The sequence below is a fragment of the Pseudorca crassidens genome, chromosome 3 (genome assembly GCF_039906515.1).
Source record: "Pseudorca crassidens isolate mPseCra1 chromosome 3, mPseCra1.hap1, whole genome shotgun sequence".
In the NCBI taxonomy this organism is placed as follows: Eukaryota; Metazoa; Chordata; class Mammalia; order Artiodactyla; family Delphinidae; genus Pseudorca; species Pseudorca crassidens.
Window position 1 is genome coordinate 8,516,856 of NC_090298.1, and position 13,059 is coordinate 8,529,914.

The following is a 13,059-nucleotide window of genomic DNA, read 5'->3' on the forward strand; positions in this document are numbered from 1 at the left end:
ATGTAATCCAGCAACATGCATTATGCTTTGAAAATCAGTGTAACCCTTTGAAAAAGGAAAGAATCCATAAAAATGTCTCAGGTTGGACAAATAATCTTTAGATGATGTTTTGTATATTTATGAACAGACTTCTTCGTTTGTTTAGGGAGGCATGGCAGGCACTGTTAACTCACTGAACTGCCAGTGTTTTGACTGGATCAAAGTTCTCTCTCACTGACAGCACTTTCTGTGGAGGAGCAATTTCTTTGCATTTTGTTTCATTTTAGGATTTCCTAAAATTAAGGTAATAGAGTGTCCAGAGTGGTATGAACCAACCTGCAAGATGCAGAACAGAAATATGAAGCTTCTAAAGTTGAAAATTTGAGAAAAGAGCAAAGCAGCTGTCATGGAGTGGCAGAGATAGAGGACCAGAAAGGACAGGATGGAGAGACAAGTGCTGATGTGCACGCATGTGCGAGGGTTCCTGGGGCCTGTTGCTGTGTTTCTCATCTGTCAGGTGTGTCTCCCCAGAGAAAATATCAAGAGCAGAGAAGAAATAAGGAAGATAAGTAATGGCAATGAGAACTCAGCAAAAAGAAAGGCAAACTGTAAAGCACGTATTTCTTTGATTGGATGGTTGCATTTGGGGAGAAAAGGCCCAGGAAGTGTTCTTTGGAAAATATCCACCTATGTTTGCTGTGGAAAACATCCATGCTAGATGCATATAGCGGGGACTCAAGTATCAGCCAAGGAACCAACTTGGATATCCTCATCTTCAAGCGGAAGTGTGGGTGAGCAATGGTGGCAATCTTGGCACAGTAGAAAAGGCTGAGCCATGTGGCAAATCAAAGTCCCGATTCATTTATAAATGTGAGAATTACGAACTTCTCAGCAAGCTGAGGGAATTCAATCAAGGAAAGAACAGCCAGGTTAACGTAGAAGATGGCTAGTTGCAGACAAATCCTGGAAATCGCCAGGCAGGCGAGAATTTTTCGAGAAGAAAAAATCACCTACTGTAAAAAAATGATATAGTTATAGATTTTTGGACAGTTTGGATTATTCAAGTTTTCTATTTTTCTTCAACTAGATTAAAATCCCTTTGGAGGACACGACTCTTAACAATAAAGGTAATGAGGTAACAATGTGGTAGACATTTGTTTGTATCACTGTTTTCTCAATTTAGTTCTGAGGCAGTAAAATAAGAAAGAGACTCTAGCAACAATTTGCTTCTTAATGATGGTGTTCGCATTTTCCAGGTCTACTTAGCTTTCAACTTCATCACAAGCAAATGGTGGAATCACCTTCAAGGCTGGGAGAAGGGCTCCTCCACTATATAAGCAGTGGAAGTTTCTCAGTCCTTCATCTCTACCATGAATATTTAATTGTGCCTGCAGGTGTGATTCTACTTAACATTTGTGAGTCTTCCTTTTTTTTTTTTTAACATCTTTAGTAGAGTATAATTACTTTACAAAGGTGTGTTAGTTTCTGCTGTATAACAAAGTGAGTCAGCTATACGTATACATGTATCCCCATATCCCCTCCCTCTTGCGTCTCCCTCCCACCCTCCCTATCCCACCCCTCTAGGTGGTCACAAAGCACTGAGTGGATCTCCGTGTGCTATGTGGCTGCTTCCCACTAGCTATCTATTTTACATTTGGTAGTGTATATATGTCCATGCCACTCTCTCACTTCATCCCAGCTTAATCTTCCCCCTCCCCGTGTCCTCAAGTCCATTCTCTACATCTGTGTCTTTATTCCTGTCCTGCCCCTAGGTTCATCAGAACCTTTTTTTTTTTTTTAGATTCCATGTACATGTGTTAGCATACGGTATTTGTTTTTCTCTTTCTGACTTACTTCACTCTGTATGACACACTCTAGGTCCATCCACCTCACTCCAAATAACTCAATTTCATTTATTTTTATGGTTGAGTAATATTCCACTGTAGATATGTGCCACATCTTCTTTCATCTGTCGATGGACACTTAGGTTGTTTCCATGTCCTGGCTATTGTAAATAGTGCTGCAATGAACATTGTGGTACAGTACTCTTTTTGAATTATGGTTTTCTCAGGGTATATGCCCAGTAGTGGGATTGCTGGGTCATATGGTAGTTCTATGTTTAGTTTTTTAAGGAACCTCCATACAGTTCTCCATAGTGGCTGTATGAATGTACATTCCCACCAACAGTGTAAGAGGGTTTCCTTTTCTCCATGCCCTCTCCAGCATTTACTGTTTGTAGATTTTTTTGATGACGGCCATTCTGACCAGTGTGGGGCGATACCTCACTGTAGTTTTGATTTGCATTTCTCTAATGATTAGTGATGTTGAGCATTCTTTCATGTGTTTGTTGGCAATCTGTATATCTTCTTTGGAGAATTGTCTATTTAGGTCTTCTGCCCATTTTTGGACTGGGTTGTTTGTTTTTTTGATATTGAGCGACATGAGCTGTTTGTATATTTTGGAGATTAATCCTTTGTCTGTTGCTTCATTTGCTAATATTTTCTTCCATTCTGAGGGTTGTCTTTTCATCTTGTTTATGGTTTCCTTCAATGTCAAATGCTTTTAAGTTTCATTTTGCTCCATTTGTTTATTTTTATTTCCATTTCTCTAGGAGGTGGGTCAAAAAGGATCTTGCTGTGATTTATGTCATAGAGTGTTCTGCCTATGTTTTCCTCTAAGAGTTTGATAGTATCTGGCCTTACATTTAGGTCTTTAATCCATTTTGAGTTTATTTTTTTGTATGGTGTTAGGAAGTGTTCTAATTTCAATTTTTACATGTAGCTGCCCAATTTTCCCAGCACCACTTATTGAAGAGGCTCTCTTTTCTCCATTGTATATTCTTTCCTCCTTTATCAAAGATAATGTGACCATATGTGTATGAGTTTATCTCTAGGATTCTATCCTGTTCCATTGATCTATATTACTGTTTTGTGCCAGTACCATACTGTCTGGATTGCTATACCTTTGTAGTATAGTCTGAAGTCCAGGAGCCTGATTCCTCCAGCTCCATTTTTCTTTCCCAATATTGCTTTGGCTATTCGGGGTCTTCTGTGTTTCCATACAAATTGTGAATATTTTTGTTCTAGTTCTGTGAAAAATGCCATTGGTAGTTTGATAGGGATTGCATTGAATCTGTAGATTACTTTGGGTAGTATAGTCATTTTCACAATGTTGATTCTTCCAAGCCAAAAACATGGTGCAACTTTCCATCTGTTTGTATCATCTTTAATTTCTTTCATCAGTGTCTTATAGGCCTTGTTTTTGTATCCATTTAGCCAGTCTATGTCTTTTGGTTGGAGCATTTAATCCATTTACATTTAAGATAATTATCGATATGTATGTTCCTATTACCATTTTCTTAATTGTTTTGGGTTTGTTTTTGTAGGTCTTGTCCTTCACTTGCGTTTCCTGCCTAGAGAAGTTCCTTTAGCATTTGTTGTAAAGCTGGTTTGGTGGTGCTCAATTCTCTTAGCTTTTGCTTGTCTGTTAAGGTTTTAATTTCTCCATCGAATCTGAGTGAGACCCTTGCTGGGTAGAGTAATCTTGGTTGTAGGTTTTTCCCTTTCATCGCTTTAAATATGTCCTGCCACTCCCTTCTGGCTTGCAGAGTTTCTGTTGAAAGATCAGCTCTTAACCTTATGGGGATTCCCTTGAATGTTATTTGTTGCTTTTTTCTTGCTTCTTTTAATATTTTTTCTTTGTATTTAAGTTTTGATAGTTTGACTAATATGTGTCTTGTCGTGTTTCTCCTTGGATTTATCCTGTATGGGACTCTCTGCACTTTCTAGACATGACTATTTCATTTCCCATATTAGGGAAGTTTTCAATGATAATCTCTTCAAATATTTCTCACTCCCTTTCTTTTTCTTTTCTTCTGGGACCTCTATAATTTGAATGTTGGTGTGTTTAATGTTGTCTCAGAGGTCTCTGAGACTGTCCTCAAATCTTTTCATTCTTTTTTCTTTATGCTGTTCTGTTGTAGCTATTTCCACTATTTTATCTTCCAGGTTACTTATCTGTTCTTCTGCCTCAGTTATTCTGCTATTGATTCCTTCTAGAGAATTTTAAATTGCATTTATTGTGTTGTTCATCATTGTTTGTTGGCTCTTTAGTTCTTCTAGGTCCTTGGTAAATGTTTCTAGTATTTACTCCATTCTATTCCCAAGATTTTGGACCATCTTTGTTATCATTACTCTGAATTCTTTTTCAGGTAGACTGCCTATTTCCTCTTCATTTTTTAGGTCTGGTGGGTTTTTACCTTTCTCCTTCATCTGCTGTATATTTCTCTGTCTTCTCATTTTGCTTATCTTACTGTGTTTGGGGTCTCATTTTCACAGGCTGCAAGTTCGTAGTTCCCATTGTTTTTGGTGTCTGCCCCCAGTGGGTAAGGTTGGTTCAGTGGGTTGTGTAGGCTTACTGGTGGAGGGGACTAGTGCCTATGTTCTGGTGGATGATGCTGGATCTTGTCTTTCTGGTGGTCAGAGCCAAGGCTGGTGGTGTGTTTTGGGGTGTCTGTAACCTTATGATTTTAGGCAACCTCTCTGCTAATGGGTGGGGTTGTGTTCCTGTCTTGCTAGTTGTGTGGCATAGGGTGTCCAGCACTGGGTCTTGCTGGTCATTGGGAGGAGCTGAGTCTTAGTGTTGAGATGGAGATCTCTGGGAGAACTCTCACCAATTGATATTACAAGGGGCCGGGAGGTCTCTGGTGGACCAATGTCCTGAACTCAGTTCTCCCACCTCAGAGGCTCAGGCCTGACACCCAACCAGAGCACCAAGACCCTGTCAGCCACACAGCTCAGAAGAAAAGGGAGCAAAAGAAAAAAAAAAGAAAGAAAAAAAGTAAAGAAAATAAAGTTATTAAAATAAAAAATATAGAAAAATTATTTAAATAAAAACAAGTAATTAAAAAGAAGAAGAAAAGAGAGCAACCAAACCAAAAAACAAATCCACCAATGATAACAAGTGCTAAAAACTATACTGAAAAAAACAAACAAAAAAAACCCCTGAAAAACAAATGAACAGACAGAACCCCAGAACAAATGGCAAAAGCAAAGCTATACAGACAAAATCACGCAAAGAAGAATACACATACACACTCTCAAAAAGAGAAAAAAAAAAATATATATATATGAAAAGGGAAGAGAGCAACCAAATCAATAAACAAATCTACCAATGATAATAAAGTCTAAATACTAAACTAAGATAAACATAAAACCAGAAACAAATTAGATTCAGAAAGCAAACCCTAAGTCTACAGTTGTTCCCAAAGTCCACCACCTCAATTTGGGATGGCTCTTTGTCTATTCAGGTATTCCGAAGATGCAGGGTACATCAAATTGATTGTGGAGCTTTAATCCTCTGCTCCTGGGGCTGCTGGGAGAGATTTCCCTTTCTCTTCTTTGTTCTCACAGCTCCTGGGGTTCAGCTTTGGATTTGGATCCACCTCTGCATGTAGGTCACCTGAGGGTGTCTGTTCTTCGCTCAGACAGGACGGGGTTACAGAAGCAGCTGATTCGGGGGCTCTGACTCAGTCAGGCCGGGGGGAAGGAGGAGTACGGATGCAGGGCAAGCCTGCGGCAGCAGAGGCCAACATGATTTTGCACCAGCCTGAGGCGCGCCGTGTGTTCTCCCGGGGAAGTTGTCCCTGGATCACAGGACCCTGGCAGTGGCAGGCTGCACAGGCTCCCAGGAGGGGAGGTGTGGATAGTGACCTGTGCTTGCACACAGGGCAGCAGCAGCCTTAGCGTCTCATCCCCGTCTCTGGGGTCTGCACTTGTAGCCGTGGCTCACACCCGTCTCTGGAGCTCGTTTAAGCGGTGCTCTGAATCCCCTCTCCTCGTGCACCCCAAAGCAATGGTGTCTTGCCTCTTAGGCAGCTCCAGACTTTTCCCTGGACTCCCTCCCAGCTAGTCGTGGCACACTAGCCCCCTTCAGGCTGTGTTCACGCAGCCAACCCCAGTCCTCTCCCTAGGATCTGACCTCCAAATCCCGAGCCTCAACTCCCAGCCCCCATCTGCCCTGGTGGGTGAGCAGAGAAGCCTCTCGGGCTGGTGAGTGCTGGTCGGCCATGGTCCTCTGTGTGGGGATCTCTCCGCTTTGCCCTCTGCACCCCTGTTGCTGTGCTTTCCTCCATGGCTCTGAAGCTACCCCCCTAGCACCCCCATTTCCGCCAGTGAAGGGCCTTCCTAGTGTGTGGAAACTTTTCCTCCTTCACAGCTCCCTCCCAGAGGTGCAGCTCCTGTCCCTATTCTTTTTTTTTTTTTTCTTTTGCAGTACGTGGGCCTCTCACTGTTGTGGCTTCTCCCGTTGCAGAGCACAGGCTCCAGAGGCGCAGGCTCAGTGGCCATGGCTCACGGGCCCAGCTGCTCCATGGCATGTGGGATCTTCCCGGACCGGGGCACGAACCCATGTCCCCTACAACGGCAGGCAGACTCTCAACCACTGCGCCACCAGGGAAGCCCTGTCCCTATTCTTTTATCTCTGTTTCTTCTTTTTTCTTTTGCCCTACCCAGATGTGTGGGGAGTTTCTTGCATTTTTGGAAGTCTGAGATCTTCTGCCAGCATTCAGTAGGTGTTCTGTAGGAGCTGTTCCATATATAGGTGTATTTCTGATGTTTTTGTGGGGCTGAAGGTGATCTCCACGTCTTACTCCTCTGCCATCTTGAATGTCCTGTCTGCGAGGCATCCTTTACAGAAAACTCTTTTGAAATCATCTCTTGTGCTATAATGATATAGTACAATCAGCAACATAAGCTTCCTAAGTAGTAGTTCTCCAATATGCAATTGTTGAGCAAATTAAGACCACCTAAAATTTAAAACAGATATATATTAAAACATATGTGATAAAACACAAGGTGTGACAAACCATCATGGCAAAGTAATTAAGCTTACAAGTCTGTGTATACAGTAGGTCCAAAGCTTAAAGGAAGGTAATATAAGGGCCATTCAGCACCATTCCCATCAGTAGCCAACCATCTGCAGGATAATACAGGGCTTGAAACCTTTTCCCTACTAGTTTTTCAAAACTGTGACAATTTTATGACATGAGCTGGTTGTTCCAGGAAAAATGTAATGATAAAAGAGTACATGATTCAATTTGCTGTTATAACTGTCTTATGGACTGTTTCTGGAAAAATTATTGAGCGTTTATTAAAATGTATTCTGTGTGAGGTGTTATGCTAAACCAGGTTTTCTCCATCTTGACACTGTTGACATTTGGGGCTGGATATTTAAGGGGGGTTGGTGGATGCTGTCCTGTGCAATATAGCATGTCTCCCAGCCTCTAAGCATTAGATGACAGCAGTACACCATTTGCCCCAGGTGTGACAACCAAAAGTGATTTCAGACTTTGCCAAATGTTCCCTGGGTGGCAAAATCACATCCCACTGAACACCACTGTCTAAACATGTGGGGGCAAAGGTGGATACAACAGTTTCTGTCCTCAAAGCATTCAGAAACTAAAGGCAGGTAAAAGCAAGTCACCTTGTACAGTGTAGCATAAAACGAACTTCAGTATTTGCAGAATTCACCAACAGAGCACAAAGTGGGGAGCGATTTATTAAACCTTTGTGGAATGGAAGCTTTTCCAACCTAGAAGTTGATCACAATGGACCCCGCAGAGCCCTAAATGGGGCATATGTCCCTATGGATACTTGTTACTTTGTCCGAAGGTGTCCTAAAGGGCTCTTAGGATGAATTTCACTTTTGGAAAACTGGAAGGGAAACCATATGAAACCATTCGAGGTGAGAGCAGGTACCTAGGTTTCTTTGTGATTCTTCTCTGAATATGCAGTGTCTGTGCCACCTAGGACTCAACTCTGTTCTTTGTGCTACAACATTGATGAGTTGTAGGGAACAGCCATGAACATCTTCAAGGAGGCGTCGAGGGAAGTTGTTCATGGGTGGGTCCTATGAAAACTGATCCAGGTCCAAGCACGACGATCAAGATAAGCCTTGTTCTTCTCCCTTGGGTGGAAAGAGAAGAATACTAAAAAACTTTCCAATTTTACATTCTGCAGGCAGGAAAAGCAAAAAGGGCAGAGCATCCTCCTATGAAATGAGGAAGCCAGGAGCTCTCAAAACAGCAGCGACTACAGCTTCTGTGATTTCTCCATCAAACTTCCGTTGTTGTGCCTGTCACTTTGCCTGCAAATGCTGGGTCCTTGTCTGTACCCTGCAGACTCTGGGAGGGCATATCTGGGTTTTCTTCTCATCCCCAGAATTCCTTCTCCCTTTTGGTGTTTGGCAGATGGTACATTTTTAAGTAGAACAAAACTCAATTATATTAGGGTCTTCATCGCAAAGGGAAGAGAAAAAAATATTACAAAGTCACTTTATAAGAGAGCTTTTGTTTTCTAATTCTCTGTTCCTAAAAACGTCAGGTCACAGGACCAGCACGTGCCTCTTCCCTGTCGCCCCAGTCTTGCCATGACATTTACATACTGAGCCCTTCGGCATGGTTTGCGCAATTCAGTTTCACAAAAAAGTCATGGTAACACTAAAGGGGGAAAATGTAAAAAAAAATTCTGTTCTGAGTCTAGACCAGCAACATCGTTTTTCAGCACCAACTCGAGCCAGCGGAGGTAACGCACAGCACACTGAAGACTTAAGGGAAATAACCAGGCCGGATTCTACGTATTCATGTGCTGTTTGTCTTTTGAATTCAATCACCTGGAGGGGGTATTTGGTTCTCAAATTTTCCATTATGACTTTTGTGAGAACTAGCTTGGAGAGTAGCAGTGATTCTTCATAGAAAACTGTATTTCACGTAGACCAGGTCTTCTGGCACAGGAATCCCGAGGAGTAAAATATAAAAATTCATGAGGCTTAAGCTACATTTCTTTTTCCATTCAATAATTTCCATCACCAGTCTCCTCAGTGAGCACACACAAAGGCTACTGAAGGCACATCAACTCGCCTGAGACGCGCACTGGTTCCGTGGAAGGATGGGGGAATAAGAAACGTCTGTCCCAGGCGCGCAGCCTTCCTGCCGCTGTGGAACTGATGCCATACACACCCCAGAGGCTGCATTTCAGTGCTCGTGGGAAGACCTCCGAGGTCGCCTGGTGCAGCCTCCCCCTTAGAGTCCACCACATCAATCAAGATAACCATGGTTGTTGGTTGTGCTCTTGTGCTAAGTGAGGGTGAGCTAAGTATTTTAATGAGCAATGCAACAAACCAAATAGAGGAAAATGGTCCTGAATACAGAACCGCTTTGTGTCTTTGAAGCCATTTGTTTTAGTGAGAAGGACACATCAGAGAATTTCTGACTCTGAGACGAAAAACGTACAAAAGTCTGGCCTCACCTGTCAGTCATTAGCTCGGAATGGTGACAGTTTTACATGGACAAATGTCTCGGAACAGATGGAACAAATCCTGATGTGGAGGAATTCACATGATGATTACCCCATATTACCCTGATTAAATCTGCTCACTTGCACTCATCTGTAATGAGCAGTCATTAAAAGAGACAATACTAAATATTCTTGAGGTAACTGACAGGCGGAAAGGGTCGCTTATTTATATTCAAATCATTCAGCTCCTCCAAAGAAAGTGCTATTTTTTTTCACATGCAGTTAAATTGACATTGGCAAGCTTCTCACCAGGTAGAAGACTATAATGATCATCCTTCTGCTTTCCAGCGAACACGGACATTTACTTTGGGATTAGTGTCATCATGAAAGTGAGCGATAGTTTTAATACCTTTCCCAAGTGGGTCTTCCCACTTCATTATCAAGGGAACAATTCCTGCTTTAAGGAACATGCATCTGTATTAACGTTATTGTATATTTAATAAGATTGTTCAAATAAGAAAGAAATAGACTCTGGGCAAACCGGGGCAGACATCCTTTCTGAACCTTCCCTGTAGAGAATAACTCAGCCCTTAGAAAGCCTATATGGAATTTATTCCATCTAAAATTCACAACATTTTGGTTGAAAAGCTCCAGAGTCTTTCAGACTAAGAATTCTTTAAATCCATTCATTTGCTTCTCTGCACTTGAATTTGAGGTTGATCTTTAGGACTAAAATTTTTGTCTTTAATATTCAGGTCACTCCCAGATGCTTGTCCCTTCTCTGCTCTATTTATCCTGGTAATATATTTCTGTGCTTTTCCTTACTCCTCTCAATGTCCTGAAATTTACTTGCATTGAAGCAAATAGAATAATGGAGCCACGTAATACACTGAATTTGCCTTACACGTAAAGAACTCAAAGTGCTTTACAAGCAAGAATCCCTTGTTAATTACAATGAGGAAAAGGATGCTGCACTTACATCACTTGAGTAACCGCTGGTTCTCACGATTTTGTCTTCAGCTCTGAACTGAGCTGGGGAATTTCAAATACTTCCTTGTTTCTTCCCTCCCTTCTCCCTTCCTCTCTCCCTCCTTCCCTCCGTGTGTGTCAACACAGATTTGTTAGTCATGTTATGACTAGGCACTATTCTAAGCATGGAACACATAGCAATGAACAAGACAGACAAAGTCTCTGTCATCTTGGACATTACATATTAGTTGAGACGATGATAAATGAGCAAATTAGGAAATAAATACTTCCAGGTAATGTAGACAGAGGTGCACTTTTAGAGAGCATGGTCAGGGAAGGCAGACTCCTCCAGAGAGGAAGTGATAACTGAAAAGAGAACTGAACGAGAAGCAATCATCTATAGATATTGAGGGAATGAGCATTCCAAGTGGAGAGGGCAGGAGATAGCAATGCCCCCTTGAATCAAAAAAAGAGCTTGAAGTGTTCCAGAAAAACAAAGGCCCAAACTTTGCAATGCCTGGAGAGCATGAGCAAAGGGAAGAGCCCAAGGAGGGGAGAACAGAGGGGAAGGCAAGGCCAGATCATGGCAGGCTTTAGTAAGGACTAGGTTACATCCTCATGTGATGAGAAACCATTGCAAAGTTTGTGTGAGTGTATGTGTTTGGCAGGGGAGGGGGTGTATTTGTCACAATCAGATCTATGTTCTAAAACATTTACTCTGACTGCTGTAAGAAAAGAAAAGAGAAGAAAAAAGGAAAGTAAAGGAAAAGAAAAGAAAACATTTCCTCTGGAGAACAGACTTGGGAATCAGAAAGAGCTAGAGTGGGAACAGAAAGACCAGTCTGAAGGCTGCTGTGGTACACTAGGCAAGGGATGCTGTTGCCCCAGATGAGATTGGTAGAAGAGGGTGGAAAGAAATATCTGGATTTGAAATCCCAGCAGGGATTTAAGATGGTTTTGATGGGGGGAGTAAGGGAAAGAGAGAAATCAAGAATACTTTGGGGTTGTTGACATGCCCCACTGGTGACCAATGGTGCCATTTTTCAAGAAGGGAAGATTGGGAGGAAGTTAAAATCAAGAGCTCTATTGTAGGCATTTTCAGTCTTAGGTGCCTATTCCAGGAAAATATATTACTAAGCAGTGGGTGATAAATTTGGAGTTTTGGGGGAGTCACAAGGGCTAGAAATATGCACTTGGAATTTACTTGCATGTCCATGAGGCTGGACAAGATTATGTAGGGAAGAGGTTGCCAACTGGAGTGTCCAAGTTCTATAAATAAGAAATTATTTTGTGCACTCAAGTCACTCCAACTGTCCTGTCTGATGCCATCTCTCTGGGGAGGGAAGGGTAATGAGAGCAGAGTACATGAGTTAATACTTGCAACCCTGAAATCAACCCTACCAGTCATGGGATCCTAATCTCATTATATATGGCTGATTCTATTTGCTGTTTAATTTAGAAATACCACTCCTTTATTTACAGGGAAGATTGGTCTGGAGATTTTTCTGGTGCTATATTTGATCAATTTGATTATCCATGTTATGCTAGATTTATCAAAAAGTTGTTAAGCTTTTCTTATTTTCTATGCACCAGAACAATTTAAATTGCATGGGAATTATCTGTTTCTTGGGGAATGGAAAGAATTCGCAGTGAAAGAATCTGAAGCCAGAAGCTTTTGGGAAAGGGCAGAATCCTTACCATTTATTTAGCTCTTAAAATGCTGAACAATTGACAGACACGGTATCAATCTGCCTTCTTGACCACTCTATTGAATCAACATTATCTCCACTTTACAGATTATTAAATTGAGGTGCACAGAGGATTGGAAATTGCCCAAAGACATGTAGTTAAAAAGTAACATTTCCAAGATGTGGACCCAAATCTGATATTAAATACTATTTGTGTTCTTAAACATTAAGCATCACTTCCTCTCAGTGACAGTGAAAATGCCTTTGAGCGGTTCAGGGATAAAGGTTGGACAACGGCTATTTTTGGCCTTCCCCACATTCGTTCCCTCCTCTTTAACCTGACTTCCTTTGGAGGAACCAACATTCCCGCATCCATCTTTGTATGTCTCTTATTTGGGGTTGTCCTCATCTCTGAATCCAGGAAGAAGCACATGACCAAGTGTTAACAGTTAACATAACCACTCACCTGGCCAGGGGAGATCCATTCAAGGATGAGCATGAGGTCTAAATTCATCAAGTCAGAATGAATCCCAGAATTTTTGATATAGCGGGCTGGGCAAAATAAGCCTCTCTGTCTGAGATAGGATGTTTACCTGAAGATGCTGGCAGCCATCTTGCCACCATGATGAGGGACCTGAACCTGCCAAAGAATGGATTCTATGCAATGAACATCAGTGCCCAGAGAAGAGTGAGCAAGACCAGTGCTCAGAACTCATCAGCCCCCAGAGTCAGCCCTCATATACTGTTGGCCTTGACATTTAAATGCACCTTTAAATTCCCAGTTTTTGCTGAAGAAAGCTTGAGGTGGGTTTTCCTCACACTGGATGTACTATAATATAATAGCTGTGGGCTATATAGAAAAGCAGAGATGTGCTTTTCATTTTTCACATTTAAGAATTAGAGCCAGAGAAGTGACTTTCCTACAGCCAGGCGTTTAGTGATATTCCTAGGGCCCAAACCTGTGAAGTTAAAGTTGAGTGCTCTCTTCAATAAATGCAAAGTTTTTTCAAACATATTTGTAGGAGAGTTGTTTAGAAAAAATAAAAAATTCTTTTCTGAGGTTTCCCTATACATTTTTTCCCCCAATTTATTTATTTATTTATTTTTGGATGCGTTGGGTTTTGGTTGCT

The 13,059-nt window shown here is 41.6% G+C and overlaps 1 protein-coding gene across 1 annotated transcript; it reads right to left on the reverse strand.

The window, feature by feature from the left end:
- Window positions 1-210: 210 nt before the first annotated feature.
- TAS2R1 (taste 2 receptor member 1) lies at window positions 211-12,428 on the reverse strand. Its single transcript, XM_067730039.1, is given in 3 exon segments — window positions 211-611; window positions 614-989; window positions 12,396-12,428. Coding segments are annotated over 3 exon segments (810 nt in total).
- Window positions 12,429-13,059: the final 631 nt, after the last annotated feature.